The 16440-nt window shown below is 44.7% G+C and overlaps 1 protein-coding gene and 3 pseudogenes across 1 annotated transcript; 2 read left to right on the top strand and 2 right to left on the bottom strand.

Moving 5' to 3' along the window:
* Positions 1-3166: 3166 nt before the first annotated feature.
* LOC147435799 (uncharacterized) lies at positions 3167-4974 on the bottom strand. Its single transcript, XM_086488042.1, has 2 exons — positions 4303-4974; positions 3167-4036 (listed from the first exon to the last, which is right to left on the bottom strand). Exons 1-2 carry the CDS (start codon positions 4816-4818, stop codon positions 3371-3373), a joined length of 1182 nt encoding a protein of 393 aa, XP_086344168.1. The 5' UTR covers positions 4819-4974; the 3' UTR covers positions 3167-3370.
* Positions 4975-6063: 1089 nt separating this feature from the next.
* On the top strand, positions 6064-7080 carry LOC147435798 (uncharacterized; annotated as a pseudogene).
* Positions 7081-7892: 812 nt separating this feature from the next.
* On the top strand, positions 7893-9735 carry LOC147435797 (uncharacterized; annotated as a pseudogene).
* A 2016-nt stretch (positions 9736-11751) lies between these two features.
* LOC147435796 (uncharacterized) lies at positions 11752-15818 on the bottom strand (annotated as a pseudogene).
* Positions 15819-16440: the final 622 nt, after the last annotated feature.

Below are 16440 nucleotides of genomic sequence, written 5' to 3'. Positions count from 1 at the left end.
TGGAGACTTTACAATCATTGCTTAATTGTGAGAAATCAGTTCCTATCATCCGTATGGAGACTTTACAATCATCGCATGAGCACCATTATAATAAAAGTCAAATACTTTTCATGACATGGTTACACTGATTTCACAACATAACAAGAAGAAAGAGGATTCTAATTTGCCAAAAAAAAGCCTCGGCGAACCCATGCTATTATTTCTCGTCTAATAACATATGTTATATCTATTAATAGTATTTGCAAACAAAGAAAAAGAGGGAGCGAGAAAAAAAAACGCTTAGCTTTGATCGACATAACCAAGGTCAAAAGTCATTGGAACGTAGCCTAAAGCTCTGATACCATTGCTACAGTCGAAGGCGCGGCTGCCCTGCAAAATACCGAAAACCATATGCTACAAACCATAAAACGAACTAATCTCCATACCTGGCGAATCCACGAGCACATAATCAACGATATACGCGAACAGAGAGAGATAAAGAGCGGGAAAGAGTGAAAGAACGCGTGTAGACGCACCTCCTAGAGCGGAGTGCTACGCCGGCACGGCAAGAGAGAAGAGAGGAGAGGAGAGAACAAGACACAAGCACTGGGTACAATCTCCCCCCGTGCAAGAGTGACCATTTCCCTCTTGCACGTATTTGTTTTATAGATTTCTTGAATGGTCAAATTGGTTACAAACTGCCGGCCGGTCATAATTGGCCAAAGCTCATAAAAGAGCACTTGAATAATAAAATGTACATGATATACAAATACATTTGCATAGGCCAAGCTGGGTCTAATCTTTTCCACCTGTCAGCTGCAATAAATCATAAAGTATCATTCTATAACAGCCGAAGCGCGGAGAGCCCTGCAAAATACCAGTACTATATACTATAGACGATGAAACACACGAAACTGCATACCTGGCAACTATCCTTGCACATAATCAAGTTGCACACGAGCAGAGAGAGAAAGAGGAAGATAGAGTGAGAGAGCACGTGCAGGCGCACCTCTTAGAGCGGAGTGCTACGCCAACATGATGAGTGAGAAGAGAGGAGAGAAGAGAAGAATAAGACGACGCTGGGTGCAATCTCCCCCGTGCAAGAGTGACCATTTCCCTCTTGCACGTATTTGTTTTATAGATTTCTTGAATGGTCAAATTGGTTACAAAGTGATCGGCCGGTCATAATTGGCCAAAGCTCATAAAAGAGCACTTGAATAATAAAATGTACATGATATACAAATACATTTGCATAGGCCAAGCTAGGTCTAATCTTTTCCACCTGTCAGCTACAATAAATCATAAAGTATCATTCTATAACACAACATCCCATAAACCTTTCTATGAGAACCAGAGTCGCATAATGATAGTCCAATGAGCGTAGTTATTCTCGTTCAATTTGTCGTTGACGCTCGAGCAAGGGGGAGCCATCGTGAAGCTTGCAGGATCGATACTCGTATTGTCTCGCACTCCATTGTTGTGGCTGCACATGATCTCTTGACGCTCCACAACTTTCTTCTTTGCTGCACCACGGCCGCCTCAAAGCCTCACACATCCTCCAACTCCTCCGCACTTGCCGCACTCACCTCGCCTTTCAATTTAGCCCGGTAGTGCACACCGTTCAACCAAAGTCCTACTCCAAGAAAAAGAACACGCTGCTAGCTGGCCTTTTTGTGTTTCAAAACACACATGGGGCTGCCTGGATGCAGCATTTTAAAAGGCAGTTGGAAGGGGTAGAGGGCGTAGGCGGCAGCACACACACATCATTTTAGAACGCTGTGGCCAACACACTTTGGGACAGTGATAACGATAGAACTGGCTACTGCGTTATAAAACGCAGATACAACGTAGCACACTTTGGGACAGCGACAACGACAGAACTGGCTACTGCGTTATAAAACGCAGATGGAAGGGCAGAACAGGGTGCGTTTGCAGGGCTGACAAATAGGGGCTATGAGACAGTGTTCTGAAACAAGGTGCAGGGCAGAGACTGCGTAGGTAGACAACATGGCGGGGGAAACTGCTGCAGGGCTGAAAATGCCCAACGTTTTGAAACGCTGGGGCAAAGTTGGGATCCTTGGAGACAAGTTGGGAAGCAAGGGAGATGGCGTCTCCTCTTTGTCTTTGCTCCTCCGAGACAGCTCCTTCGCCAAGGTCTTCGGGAGCCGTGCTCTCCACGATGCAAAAGCGTAAAGACCAAGGGGAGTGAGCACGAGAGAGAGAGAGAGAGAGAGAGAGAGAAAGAGAGAGAGTCTCTCTTGAACCAATCATCCTTGGCAATGAATAATTAAATGTGTATACAATGGAAGCAAGGGGTTGCTTATAATATAGGAAGTCCAGTATATTTTCCTACCCAAGACTTTGACAAATAAGTAAAATAAATATCCAAAAGCCAAACTAAATCATGGGATCACATTGAGCAGTTCACTTGAGATGCCTAAACTTTAACAGTACTTGATGTGGAGAGCGCTGAAAATGAGCAGGTTAGAGGTATGCCAAAATGGTTGGTGCATACTTTGTGTGACTGTAAATTGGATGCATCTTTGACTACTCATACTCGTTCAGATTCTCTCTATGCATCTTATGCATCACATTCAGTAAATATTTCCTAGAATCGTGACAAAAAGAAATGGTAAAGATGATGGGCCAAAATTCAAAAAAAAATTTGCTTAGAATCATGACAAAAAGAAATGATAAAGATTATGGGCCAAAAACTTTTGCTCTTACAGACGACCCTTATATATACTAGCCATATACTCTTTATTAGACCAGCAACACAACAATGATACATCTAGAGCATCAATCACTCCTCAACCCTCAACTAAATCACAGAAACATAACACAAGATGACTCAATCCTTGTATATACCCAACAACCTCAAAGAGGAAACCTTAAACCACGGATGAGCAAAGGACTCTAAATGACATGATTGTGCATGCAAGTCCTCTACATATTATCTCCTCAAAAAAAAAAACACATAGACACATAGCTTGAAAAACAACAAGCATTCTTTGATGGCTTTTTTCATATATTCCGAGTACACATTTTTATAGATCAGAGTTTAGTGCAACAACGTTGATGAATCCCAGCAATAAATCCCAATAATGATTCAAAAATTAGAAAATTTTGTCTTTAAAGAAATATTTATGCACATGAATAAACATTGATCAAAATTTGCATTTTCAAAAGGGGAAAGGTAATGGAAGAGATAGTATGACTAACTACAACATAATCAACTGTAAACAAGGTATTTGTACAAGGTAGACAAGACCTAAGGTGTGAACCTTTGGATTTGTGGCTTAATCTACACGTTCATAGGTCAGAAAGTAACTAATGGGAAGGGGACCTCTGCCTTGCACCTACAGAAAGCAAGGGAAGACCCAAGTATATCCTAATAAATCCCAAGGAGTCTATTAACAGAATTTTTCCTTTGCATGGCCAGGCTTCTCTTAAAGTTGCAAATGAATGTGTCCGCCCTCTCCTTCAACTCTTGTCTGCTCAACTCATTGCCATTATCATCACTGCCCTCATCCTCTTGTCCCCAAACTAATTCCATGCCACCACCGCCCCCTGCCACCTTGCCTTGCTCCATGGATTGCGCATGCACCACCTTGTTGTACTCTTTACCACTCCTGATACCATGCTTTTCCTTCATGAACCTCCCACTCTTCTGTTGATGCATTGTTGGCTTATCGTCGACAATTGGCGTCGACTCCTGCCGCCTCCTTGCCCTCACCGCTTGCACCAAATCCACCTTTGTAGCCATCTTCAGTGGCGGATGCCTGCTTATAATTTGAGCTTCCCGAATGGGGGTTTGATGAGCTTGCATGGACTTTACTAACTCATCCAGGGGCTCTATGGTGTTCAGGCTAGGTGGGGAGGGGGGAGTTGGAGAGGGGACAGCAGGGGTTGCAGGCAGGGGCCGGGCATTCTGTGAGAGTGAATCATTATGTAAATAATGGCCGTCGAGGTGCCCCTGGTTGTGAAGTAGCGGATTCGACAGATTGGTGATTGGGAAACTCCCTATGCAATGAAACAAGCAGTCCCTCTGCATAAACTGCAAAACACTTGTCATTCAAAGGTGGTAGCAAGCACATGAATGTCATCATAAAGATAGATCAGATACATACACACACACACACATAAACAGAGATGCACAAAACACAAAAGAGTAGGAGAAAACTTTGTAAGTTTCAACATGATTATAAGTGTGTATAGCATGATTATGTGCAGTTATGTGATTGGCACGTATACTGTGTGAAAGCATGTTACCACAAAAATATACAAACCCAATCCCCACATAGAGTGAGCTGAGATGAGTACCATTGACGGACCGCTAGGCACATCCGCATAATTCGACACTGTGCTGTACACAGTATGCAGATAACTAGGAGCCAACCAATGTGAACCATAGACAACTTGAAGATTCCGAACCTCACGAGACTCGTCCTGCTTCATGAAGGCAGGAGGCCATGTTGTCGATCTCTTCGCAAACAAACCAGATTTATGGATGATCCTTGCCACTATCAAGTTGAGGAGGATGTAGAGCACAGATCTCTGCAGCACCAATTCTGCTAAGTGTGGAACTGCAATCCAGGCGTGCATCTGCAACTCCCCGATGGACGAGATGGCATGCAGTGACCCAATAGCGGACGCCGCCTTTTGCAACAACCCAATAGTCTGAAGCACACGGATGTACGACAGGATTGATTTTTGCACTGTTGGGCCGACTAGTACAACAACATTTGCAGCTATGGAGATGAAACTCAGTGCATAATAAACATCCTTCCTCCTCCCCCAAATAGCATGTACAACAGACCTTGGAAACCACTCCTCCATCTCCAATGAAGTTTTGAAAAACACTACACACTACGCACACACAACCCCCTCCTCCCCCCCCCCCCAACACACACACACACACACACACACGCCTCAAATCACTGTCACTCTGATATAGAACGTACGCGCAAGACTATCATTCTATGTAGTCTAGTCTGCATAAAGAAAACACGAGACAAGAACACGACAATTAGAAGACCCTCAGGAGACCCAACGCAAAATTGCTCTTCTACTTGAAGGCTTTTCATTTTCACCACGTGGGTTAGCATCATCATAGTCAAACCAACGGGGATGGTCATTTTTTTTGTTTTCAAGTGTGTATGTATGTTTTGGGAAGGGGGGGGGCCACGGGAGCCTTAAGGAAGCCTAGGCGGTGGGATCAAGGGCGCGAAAGTGGGGCGCGATGATTGATGGCATCGAGGCGCTACACGTGGGTAAAAAAAGTAAATTTGGACGGGTTTTGGTAAACGGGGGCGTCGAGAGGTAAACTCGGACAGGAAGGTGACGTGGACAAGAAACGTGACGCGAATGGGCTGAGGTGGAGTCCCAGGTGGCAAATGGTGGTGGGGGTGGGCTGAGGTGGACGGCCTGCACTTCATGATACGTCGTACGTCGCATGCATGCAGATGGAAGCCCGAGGATGGGGGGTGAGTGACTGCGTGTAGGGCATTCAAGCAGAGGGAGTTTTGCTGCTAGCTAATGCGAGAGGGCCTGGGGCAGGGCCTGCATTACGTTAGAGGAGCCATCTGGGGCCTCTAGACCGATCTACACAGACGAAGATTGGAGCCAGGTGGAGATTGTGGCGCAGGTACAGATTGGGACGGTAGGCGGGATTACCAGGTATGTGTGTGTGTATGTTTTGTGTGTGTGTGTGTGTGTGTGTGTGTGTGTGTGTGACACCGTCCCAAAACCACCTCCAAGAAAATATGTTTTTATCGTCTGTTGCTTGTCATGTTGCATCAACACACACACACACGCTCTATGAGCCCACGGACAACAACAATTTTGTAGAGAATCGGGCAGCAGGTTTGTGTGTGTGTGTGAAAGAGAGAGAGAGAGAGAGAGAGAGAGAGAGAGAGAGAGCTGTGTCCCGATGCCTTCTGCTTCATGCATATTTTTGCCACCATGAGTCGTCCTGCTTGCCCGTTATGGTGCTTGCAAGCATGTTGCCATGCTATCATGAATGGCTGCTGGTGTTTCTTACAATAAAACATTCATTGTATGGTGATTTCCACAGGAAAAACTATGGCGCCAAGAAGGCCACATCAAGAGGTGCAGGCAAAGAAGCTAGTTGGAAAGAAGCATGGGTCAGATCTCGGGAGGGGCACGGGGGAGGCTTCGCCTGTAAAAGTTCCTCGTTGTAGCCCTCGGCTAAGGGAGAAGGAGTTAAAGCAAACGGAGAATCAACCTTCTCCATGCTCATTGGAGACACCAAAATCAGTGAATCCGCGCCTAAGAAAGAAGTTGGAAGGCATGTTTGAAGAGCCTGATCAGAATGAAAACGAAGTGGATAAGAAGAAGGCTGGAAGAGCTAAGGCAAACGAAAAGAACCTTGATAAAGAAAAAGTTGGTGAAGGCAAGAGGGATCAGCTGTGTGTCGAGACGGTGGGCGACGGAGCGCAAAACAATATGGATTCTTTGAAGGGAGAAGGAGATAGAGGCATTGGTGCATCCTCAGCCAGGGTTGAACCCTTGCCATATGTTGAGGTCTTCTTGCCTGATGGAAGGCTTGCACGGCAATGTCGGGCGAGTAATCATTGCCCTCAGTAGTTCCACTTTGAGTTGGTTCGATTGCGGATGGAGAGGCATCTAAAGACAGAGCATGGGCTTGATGTGGTCATTCCCCTTCGCAAGGGAGGTAGGCGTTCCAATGCTGAATTGGGCTCAAGAGAAAAACCGCCAAATGCAAGAGACAGTGCACAATGGCACAAGCAAGCGAAGATGCGTTTCGAGGATAGAGATAGGAAGTTTGCATTAAATCTGAAAAAAACAGAGCGCCTTCATTGTCTTCGAGCAACTGAGAAGTGGGATAAGATCAAGCCTGAGTTTAGAAGAGTCTCAAAGGTAGAGTTTGTTGAGAAGATTGTCAAAGAGCGCATGGCAGCCTACCTCGCGTCCTCAAAAGAGCGCATGGATCGCATCCAGCAGCGAATCGACGAAGGCTATGAAAAGAATGTGAGTACCATGGCCACTTCTTCGAGTTTACATATTATTGCATCATGCTTTATTATTACATTTGGTGTTGCATGTTTCCTTTGTTAGTCATAGTTCACTTGAAGGTGGATTGTTTGCCCGAATGCGGTCCTAGTTTATTGAGATGGGTTGAGGTCCACATTGAGATTTCTCCCGTTAAATGGATGATTTAGGCATAATGACCTTGGAGATTATCCTTGCAAACCATTTACCATCAATGAGTTGAGGCATGTTTGCTTGCCTAGTCCCAGCTTATCTTAAGGTGCATTGTTTGCTAGAAGTTGTCCTAGTTTATTGAAAAACTCATGGCGACTCTACCAAGTTTACATATTATTGCAGCATGGCTTATTACTACATTTGTTGTGGCATGTTTGTTTGCATGGTCCACTTTGTTGTGGCATCCTAGTTCAAGGTGGATTTTTTGCCCAAAAGCGGCCTAGTTTATTGAGAGCAGTTTAGATTCACATTGCACTAGATCCCGTTTGAATGGCTAATTTAGGCCCAATGAAGTCTATGACTACTTGTGTTAAGGCATGTTTGCTTTCTTGGTCCGAGTTTACAAGGCAATGCATTAATTACTTGTGGTTGAGGCATGTTTGCTTTCTTCGTCCTAGTTTACAAGGCAGTGCATTGTTTGCTGGTAGTTGTCCTAGGTTACCGGTGGCTTTTGGAGGGATTTTAAGCTAATTCTCGAAGTCTTGATTGAAATCATTTTATGTAAAATTGCTTGTTTCTTACAGGCTGCTTGTGGTTTTATTTGGTGTTGGTTTTTTGGCTACATTCATTTGAACATGTTGGGTTCAATGGGAGACTAACTTGTGGTTTTATTTGGTGATTGAATGCAAAGGCGTCTCAAGGTTTTACCTCCTTGGTTAAATGTCATGATGGATGACATTGAGGATAGCCAGCCCATGGACAACTTCAAGGGCAAGGAGCTAGAGGAAGAAGAGGAGGATGCGGATGATTTTCAGTCGGACCGAGAAGATGAAGAGGCTGGACATTATGAGTGGATGGAGGATGAAGACATCAAGGAGGATAAAGATGGCCAAGAAGACAAAGAGGAATGCAGGGAGGAGGAGGGGGGAGCAAGCAACGTGAAAGAGGACTCCGCTGACTCGACTTCCCTTGGGCTTGGAGATACACCGCCCTCACTGCCTCTTGAGATTGTGGACACAAAGGAAGTGCCTGCTGCAAATACAGATACATTTAGCCGGTTTTCATCCATGACGCTCAACGTTGATCTTTTGCACGAGGAGGTAGTGGGACATCTTCCTAATTGCAGTAGTGGCATGCATTATTTGGTTGTTATTCTTGGCAGGTTTAGGGTGTCAAATTTGTTCGAATGATTTGGCATAAAATCTTCTTTTAACCATGCAGGGAATTGTGAAACAACATAGACCAAAGCTGCAAATTTGTTCGTCAATGAAGACCCGGGTTGTTGTTGATGTCTCATCCCCACCTGGTGCAGCGGCAACCACACATGTGTCTCTGAATTTTGCCATACAAAATGGCCAGTTAAGAGTTATGGAAGAAGGGGGAGGTAGGGTTGTCACGACACGAGGAAACATCGCAGCTACCAGGTGGGTACAAGTCATGAGCCAGTTCTTATTGTTTGTTTGCTTGCTGGTTTTTTGGGCCTCTTCTTCTTCTATAAACCTTGCATGCTAAGCCTTGATTGCTATCACATGTTAGGCTTGGCTCTATTGCATTCATTACTTTCACGTCCGACCGGTTCAAGTTATCAGTTAATGTAGATGAGCGATTAGTAACTGACATATTGCGTGGCGAGGCCAGTAGTAGGACTATTGACTTGTTTGGCCAGTAAGTTCTCTCTTGCCCTGATCATTGTAAATGGCTATACGCGCATATAGGATTGCATGTGTTTTAATTTGGAAACTGAAATCTTTGCACACGTGGATGGAGCACACCTTGCCTCCGACCATCCTAAGGAAAGTATACTTTGTCGATTCGCTTTGGTTTACGATGGAGGGACGTATTCTGTCCAATTTTCTTCAGCGGCAATTTAGTGGTGTTGACATGTCAGAGCTGGTCTTTTGCTTTTGGCCAGTCATTTGCAGGTATTTCAGGGTGACATAATGCTTTGTATGGTGAATTCTGAACTACTTCTCATTCGTAACACTAACAATGTATGCTTGAAGGCATCACTGGACTCTTTTTGCTCTCTACCTGAATAGGGGAGCAAGGCTCCTCCGATTGCCTGGCAAGAAGCACTATCTGATTCATTTTGATTCCCTCAAGGGTTTGACAAACCCTTTCGAGTTCCTAGAGCAAGTGCAAAGGTTGGTTTTCATCATGTGATTGTTGTGCCCAACAGATGTGGTTAAATTCAGCTAACTTGGTTTGTTGTATGGCTGTGCCTTAGTGGCCTTCGAAGCCTGGCATAATTTGTACATGACAAAGATATTCGACGTGCTTTGGTTGATTCCAAGGAAGAGATTGAGCTCAAAGTTGTGGATGTGCTTCAGCAGACAAATGCGATCGATTGCGAATTTTATGTCATGAGGATCATGAGGTGAGATCATGCTACATTGTGCAATAGTGTCGATAGGTTGTTAGGGAGGGTCATTGCATGGACTAACATACGGCACTGTTCAGCAGGGAACTGATTGCAAGTGGATTGGAAGACCGGCCTGGGCGACATTGGCTTACAAAGGATTGGTTCGAGGACGTGGACGTATGCACTCTGAGGGTGCAGTTGCATGATTGGTGCTTACGTTGTTTGGCGGAGGTCTAGAGACGCATGAGCAATAGCACGCTCGGGGGTTGGTGTTTTGGGAGCATATCCAGCATATGAACTCAATTGACACTATACTTATACAACGGTGTACTTTATGGATTTTGAACCCTCCGTTTTGAGCGGATCTAGAAGTGAATGTTTTTTTTTGTGGATGGCTTACCTAGCTACGCATTTATGCGCAATGTAGCACACCCTTTGGATGTTTTAATTAAGTCTACGTAATGATCAGCCTTACGTTTCAATCTCATTGTCAATTGATCGGTCGTAGTGTTGTTATTTTGTCAATTTATAATTGCTCATTATGGGTTGTGGTATGTGTTGGTCCCATTCATGAATGTGGTTAAGTTGAATCAGCTAGAATGACCCGGCTTAGGTGTTGTGGTGAGATGTTATTGGTGGCTGTTAGTATTGCTAAGGTGTTTGGAGCATGCATATATTCTATTTTTTAATCTCTTTAAGGGTGGTTGTTGGCTCGGATTGCGTTGTGGGTGTTGAGAAGCTCCATGAGTGGTGAGAGCGTGACATTGTCATAGCCTTTATTGTAGTCCAAGTGGGGTGTTTGTTGAGTTTACACATATGGATTTCCTCTGCTTTAGATTTAGCAAGCAGGTTGAACACATTTTAAGCTCGTCGTAGCTAAGTTTTGTGTACATTTGTTGGAATCTCTTTCTTGTCAGAATGTCAGCGATTGAAACTCTCCCTCTCTCTTTGTAATGTTTTAATAATCTGATTGCTCATAGAGAATAGAAACTCTTAACTTCCAAATTTTATCTTTGGTAGATTTATGTATCCTCGGAAAAGCAAAGGTGCTTGTATTAAAAATGACAAACCGACAACCCTTTGTTGGCATACCATGTAGGCACATTGTGGTTGCAAACTTAAAGGACAATACATAGTATTTGTGTGCATTGGCAGAGTATTTATTTTGTTCAATGGATTAAATTGTCACCTGACCAATCAAACAAATGCATGGCCAGATTATACATACAAATATTGATTATACATACGAATAGTGCAACCAAGGATTGAAGTTCATCGCCAAGATGTTAGTGCTACAAGCCCATGATGCAGCACAAAGTTCATCTCGGCATTAGTGAGTGAAAAATGCATCAGATAAATGCAAAGGCATTATTCACTACATGGTTATGACACAAAGCCTAACAGAAAAACATCTCAAACCTTGCACCTTGAATGGTCAAAATACGGTGAAAGTATACGAAGGAGCCACTCTTTGCAAGGGTCTATGCTGCCCAACATAAGTCACTACAGTAAGAATTCATTTTCTCTAGCCTCTTAAGCATGAACCGGATTCAAACATGCCATAATGCTCACAAAATCTAGTGGGAAACCAGCTGCAGTGCCCAAGAATGGTCAAACAAAACATCAGCCTTCCATCCCCAGTAACGTAAATAGTCGGTGACTGTAAATGTCTTGATCTCTGGTGCGGCACACACCTCATATATGGGCGGCAAAACAACTCACTCGCATGTATGGCAAGAATCCAGAAAACATCAAAAAATCAAAAAGGAAATCAACCCTCTAACCCAGAAACTGTAAATTGTTGGATGCCATAAATGCCATTGATGCTTTGGATACCAAAAACTGTAAATAATCAGATACCAAAAACGCTAAATGTTTGCAAGTGAAATTAGCTGAGAAACCAGATCAGCCTCAATGCCATCCAATTAGGGCAGCCCTAGTGCTCAGATATCGTACACAATCGGATAAGAAAAATAGGTTGGCAAAACAAGACATACATTTAGCAACAACCCATCCATGACTCTCGCAAAAGGTCAGTTTCAATGCCATCCACTTAGAGCAGTCGTAGTCCATAGAGATCGTACACAATTTACAGGAAAAATGCATCAAGTTGGTAGCTGAAATGAGCTCATGACAGATTGGCAGAATAAATTTTCGAAACCCAGTTGTAACGCTCACGCACGATCAAGCAAGATGCCATCCAAAAATATCGGCCTAATAGCCTAAACAAGGTAAATAGTCATCAGCCAAACATGTTGGAAGTCTGCAGATGGAATCAGCTCACAGCTTGCTCCCAAAAAAACCCACCCAATCAGTCCAAAGATAGTTGCAAATGGGCTCACAAGTGCTTGCCGAACGCTTACAAACTGGTCATCAAATCAGCCCAGCAGATTGCATAAGGGAGAAAAAAGCTACATGTCTCTCATGTAGAGAGAACCATTCGCTGCTGGGACGCAAGGACTACCTCGAGTACTGACCCATCAAGCAAGCAGATTGTGAAGCTTCTCTCTTCTGTGGGAAACTCGCCAGCTTTGCAACAGACAATCATCCCTTTTTGGATGCTCTCACCAAAGAGGGTGACATGACGATTAAGCAAGCTCGACTCTGCTCCACCTGGGGCATGTCTGAGCAATAACGGAAGGAGGGCATGGCATGTATGGCATGAAATGCTCTCCAATGGATCGAGCATGAGAGTTTTGCTGCAACAATGAGGACAATGTATTCGAGGCTTTCTTTGAAAGCAGACTCGACTCCGTCCACGCTGATGCTTGCGTCGTAAAACACCAGTAGTTGGACCTTTAGATGGTGGCAGATCGGCCTCGAGAACCTATTCCTTGCTGGCTCCACTTGCTTCTATGGGCATCCCATGCCCGAGTCGAGTTAGAGTAACGTGATCTTGGACTTACTTGATCGAGCCCTTTGCTAGTAGCTCAATCTCCTTTGGGATGATCAAGGCGGCGAGACTATTTTGTGAAAGATTTAGTTGCATTAGTATGGCTGGCTTCAAAGAGCTATCACATTGCACCAACTGCTCTTCTAGACTCTGCAACATGCTTCTCATGTCATAGATGCAGCTACCAATCTCATTGTCTATGTTGTTGACAATTGTCTCAGCTACATCGAAATTGTCATGCTCTAGTGCTATATTGTCTTCCCCTGCTCCAACTATGGGTTGTAGGTCCACATGGCTCAAAGCTTGAATTCTATCTACGATGGGGAGAACTTCATGAAGATGAGGAAAGTGCCTCTCAATTATCAGTCGAAGGCCATATAGATGCTTACATTCTGATCTCCAATCCGCACAATCGCAGTAGTTGGATTGCATGCTCACATGATACCAGTTTGAGTCCGAATTAGTGCTAAGGACTTTGAATCGCATGTGTCCTTCCTCTATCACTTCGAGGGTGCTTGGATCTGCTTCAAATCGTTTAAGAATCGATTCGCATGCTGCTAGCTTGGCTGTATGTTGCTTGCTTGATCCAAAACGACTAAAACGCCCGGAATCAGCTGAACAGTTGTCAAATTGAAACAACATGAGCTCAACATTTGGCAACAACAAAGGCATACTCTCAAGAGAAAGAGAACCGCTCTTACAAATCTCCTGCTTTTGCTTGAAGAATTCGAGAAGTGTTCCCCCAATATATGTCCCATGCACTGAATCGCCCACCAATGCATTCAGCAAGACCAACAGAGACCTGTTTATCTGTGCATTTAGCAAGGTATACTTGACATATTGCCATTAGCTCAACCAAGTTTGTAGTATCCACATTCCCATGCTGAAATAGACGACCGAATCTTGGCCAACGGCTTCGCCACATGCATGTGCTGCCACACCAGCCAGCGGATACATACCGTCGAATATTTTCAAGTGCCTAATACACCTGCAATAGCTCATCGCACCTTGCATCAAATATATCCTCACTTGTTGCATGCATCAAATTCGACATGCGATTGTACACATCATCGCACTTGTCCTTAGGGACCTATGCACAACAACGCCATGTGAGTACGACAGTCAATTTGTAGACATGAGCTGACATAAAGAACACATCAAAGAAATGACCAGCTAACTGGGGCAATAGGTTCTCAACCCATGCCTTCTTGACATGAAACCAACATAGCAAAACTTTGCATGCGACTTGTTGCCGCCTTCCATCCTCGTCTTCTCTCCAGCAAAAAGAATCTTGATCCACAACCTTGAGGATGGCTTCGAACTCTTGCTGGCTCTTATCAATGACAATAGCTGTGGGCCGAACGTCACCTAACCTTGCAAAGATCATCTTGAACGTGAGCTCTAGGGCCACCTTTTCCTGGCTGGTACCCACATCATTGCTGCATAATATCAGCCATATCGGAATCCCTATGCCGTTTTGGTTTGGCAAGACTGCACCATAGAGCGGTAGACCATAAATGTTTGTCTTGAAAGTGCTATCCACGGCCCATGAGTTCCGACAAGAGAAACGAAGAGCGACTTGTAGCATCCACTCGTCTTGAATGAGGAGGATGAATGGCCGCTTGTTCTCATCAGGGTTTTGGGGTCTGTAAGGCTGCACAAAGATTACCTGTCCATACGAGAAGTATACTCGAGGATGCATGCTCACCCATCCAGCTTAAGAATTTGAGAATGTAGTATTACCTTCTTCAATTCTTGCAAACGTAGAGCCTCGGCAAGCATCGCACCCCATTCAGTACCTACAGAGTTACCTACAGTCAAAAAAAATTTTGGATCAAATGCTATCAAAAACTCAGCAGAGAAAAGGCTTCTTAGAAATTCCAATGGCAAGCTAAGTACCACGAGTGCGCATTTGATGAAACATCATTTGCACCTCTTTTGGTATCATAAAAAATCTGTAGATTACACGATCCAGCTCAGATGCATTTGCCATGTAAAACCTTTCCTTGGAGATCGACATTTTGGTGGCATGGCGGCACATCCCAACATCAAACAAATCATCCATACAGCATGCAACTACAGTTGAATGCACCGGCAAGTGGTAAAGGTCAGCACGTGAGCCAGGTATGTGCCTGGTGTGATCGCCATGGATTGAGATAGTCACCCTATCACCATCATGACAGTGTTGAATCACTAGCCTAAACAGTCACCCACACCTCTTTGACTTCCATTGTCGCCGCTTATCCGCACCTCTCCGATCTATGCTTCCACCTCGATGGAAAATGTATTCTTGTAGACACTTATATGCTCTATGCCTCTTTGAAGATCTGACTAGGACCAGCCGTGTGTGATTCTTTATCATGATTCTTGTCAACTGTTGCTCGACTTGAGATGTTGTTGTCTCGATTGAAGAGGTTCGGCAATTTGCGGTTCTGCTACTAATAGGCATCGCAGCTACATCACAATCAATAATCTTCTCTTTTAGTAAGCATCCACATGCAGTGATTGAGTCTTTTATGTAATCAAGAGGCAACCCATGTTGTCTCTTGTCTGTACACCATTCCTTCTGGACGGCCTTGAGAGTGGCAGCCACTCCAAGATGATTTTCATGTGTCAAAGGGCAATGGGCTGCATGAACAATATGTGCCCAATCTTCCATAAAGGCAACCTTTAGGCCAGTAGATTTCAAGTGCAGGCAGCCTATTTCCAGCCCTATACCTGGACAAAGCATCAAGGAGTCTTTCATCCTATTCCACTTCTTTAAATCAAACAATCCCCGAACATTGATCGCTTGAAGCGTTGCTAGTGACATAGTCTCTGTCCCTCCCAAATCTTTGGCCATTAAGGAGTATGTCATCTTGTCGAAGGAGAAAAATGTTTTTGATGTGTATGAAGATGGATCTAAGGCAACCCAAGAGCATTGTGAATGCCAACATGCGACTGAGCTGGGACTAGCTCCATTGTTTTGTGGCCAGTAATCCATGCCATTATCCTCGTTTATTGGCCAGTCATCTGACGATTCTCCTTCAGCCGTTGTTTCACCATTGAAATATCCACTCAATGGCCGGTCTTCGATTACATCGATGGGAGGCATCTAATACACAACATCTCTGTCTCTCTCTCTCTCTCTCTCTCTCTCTCTCTCTCTCTCTCTCTCTCTCTCTCTCTCTCTCTCTCTCTCTCTCTCACACACACACACACACACACACAACACACACACACACAGACACACACACACACACACACACACACACTCACACACACTACCTGGTTCAAATCCATGCTGCCTTTGAGCTTCCAATCTCCTACAAAGTCTTCATCTGATTACTATCAATATACCAGCCTCCCCTTCTCCTACTCTCATCTCACCTCCGATTATCTCTGATTACCCTGCATTTCCGCGAGGGCAAATTTGAAAACGGGATGCCCGCATGAAAGTAATGCCATGTTGGCCCACCATTTGCCACCTGGGACTCCACCTCAGCCCATTCGCGCCACGTTTCCTATCCACGTCACCCTCCCGTCCGAGTTTACCTCCCGGCGCCCCCGTTTACCAAAACCCGTCCAAGTTTACTTTTTTTTTGCCATGTGTAGCGCCCCGATGCCATCAATCACATCGCCCCACTTTCACGCCCTTGATCCCACCGCCTGGGCTTCCTTAAAGCTCCCGTGCCCCTTAGTGCTGAGGGGGGGGGCATGTACTCTTAGTATCACCTGTGTTTGTGTGTGTGTGTGCGCGCGCACGCGTGCGCGCCTTGACTATAAGTGACACCACAAAAGTGAAGGGATCAATAGTTTAATCGGCTGTTGAGTAAGTCTCATGGGATAAAAAGATTAAGGTTCCACCTGCATCGTGGCGGCTCCTTGAATCCCCGACCTCCACCATCGAAAGTTGCACCTAATCCAACTCGCCTACAACAACACGTTGAGAGCTATGCGACTCTAGTCGTATAAAAGCCTTGTCCCCTTTGTTGCGGAGATTAGACGGCCCCAGTTCCTCGCACCTTGTCGATAAATT

The sequence above is a fragment of the Adiantum capillus-veneris genome, chromosome 18, assembly GCF_014529385.1.
Source record: "Adiantum capillus-veneris isolate H3 chromosome 18, ASM1452938v2, whole genome shotgun sequence".
NCBI classification, from domain to species: domain Eukaryota; kingdom Viridiplantae; phylum Streptophyta; class Polypodiopsida; order Polypodiales; family Pteridaceae; genus Adiantum; species Adiantum capillus-veneris.
The sequence above is the reverse complement of the archived record's forward strand: the minus strand, read 5'-3'. Positions and strand labels throughout refer to the sequence as shown.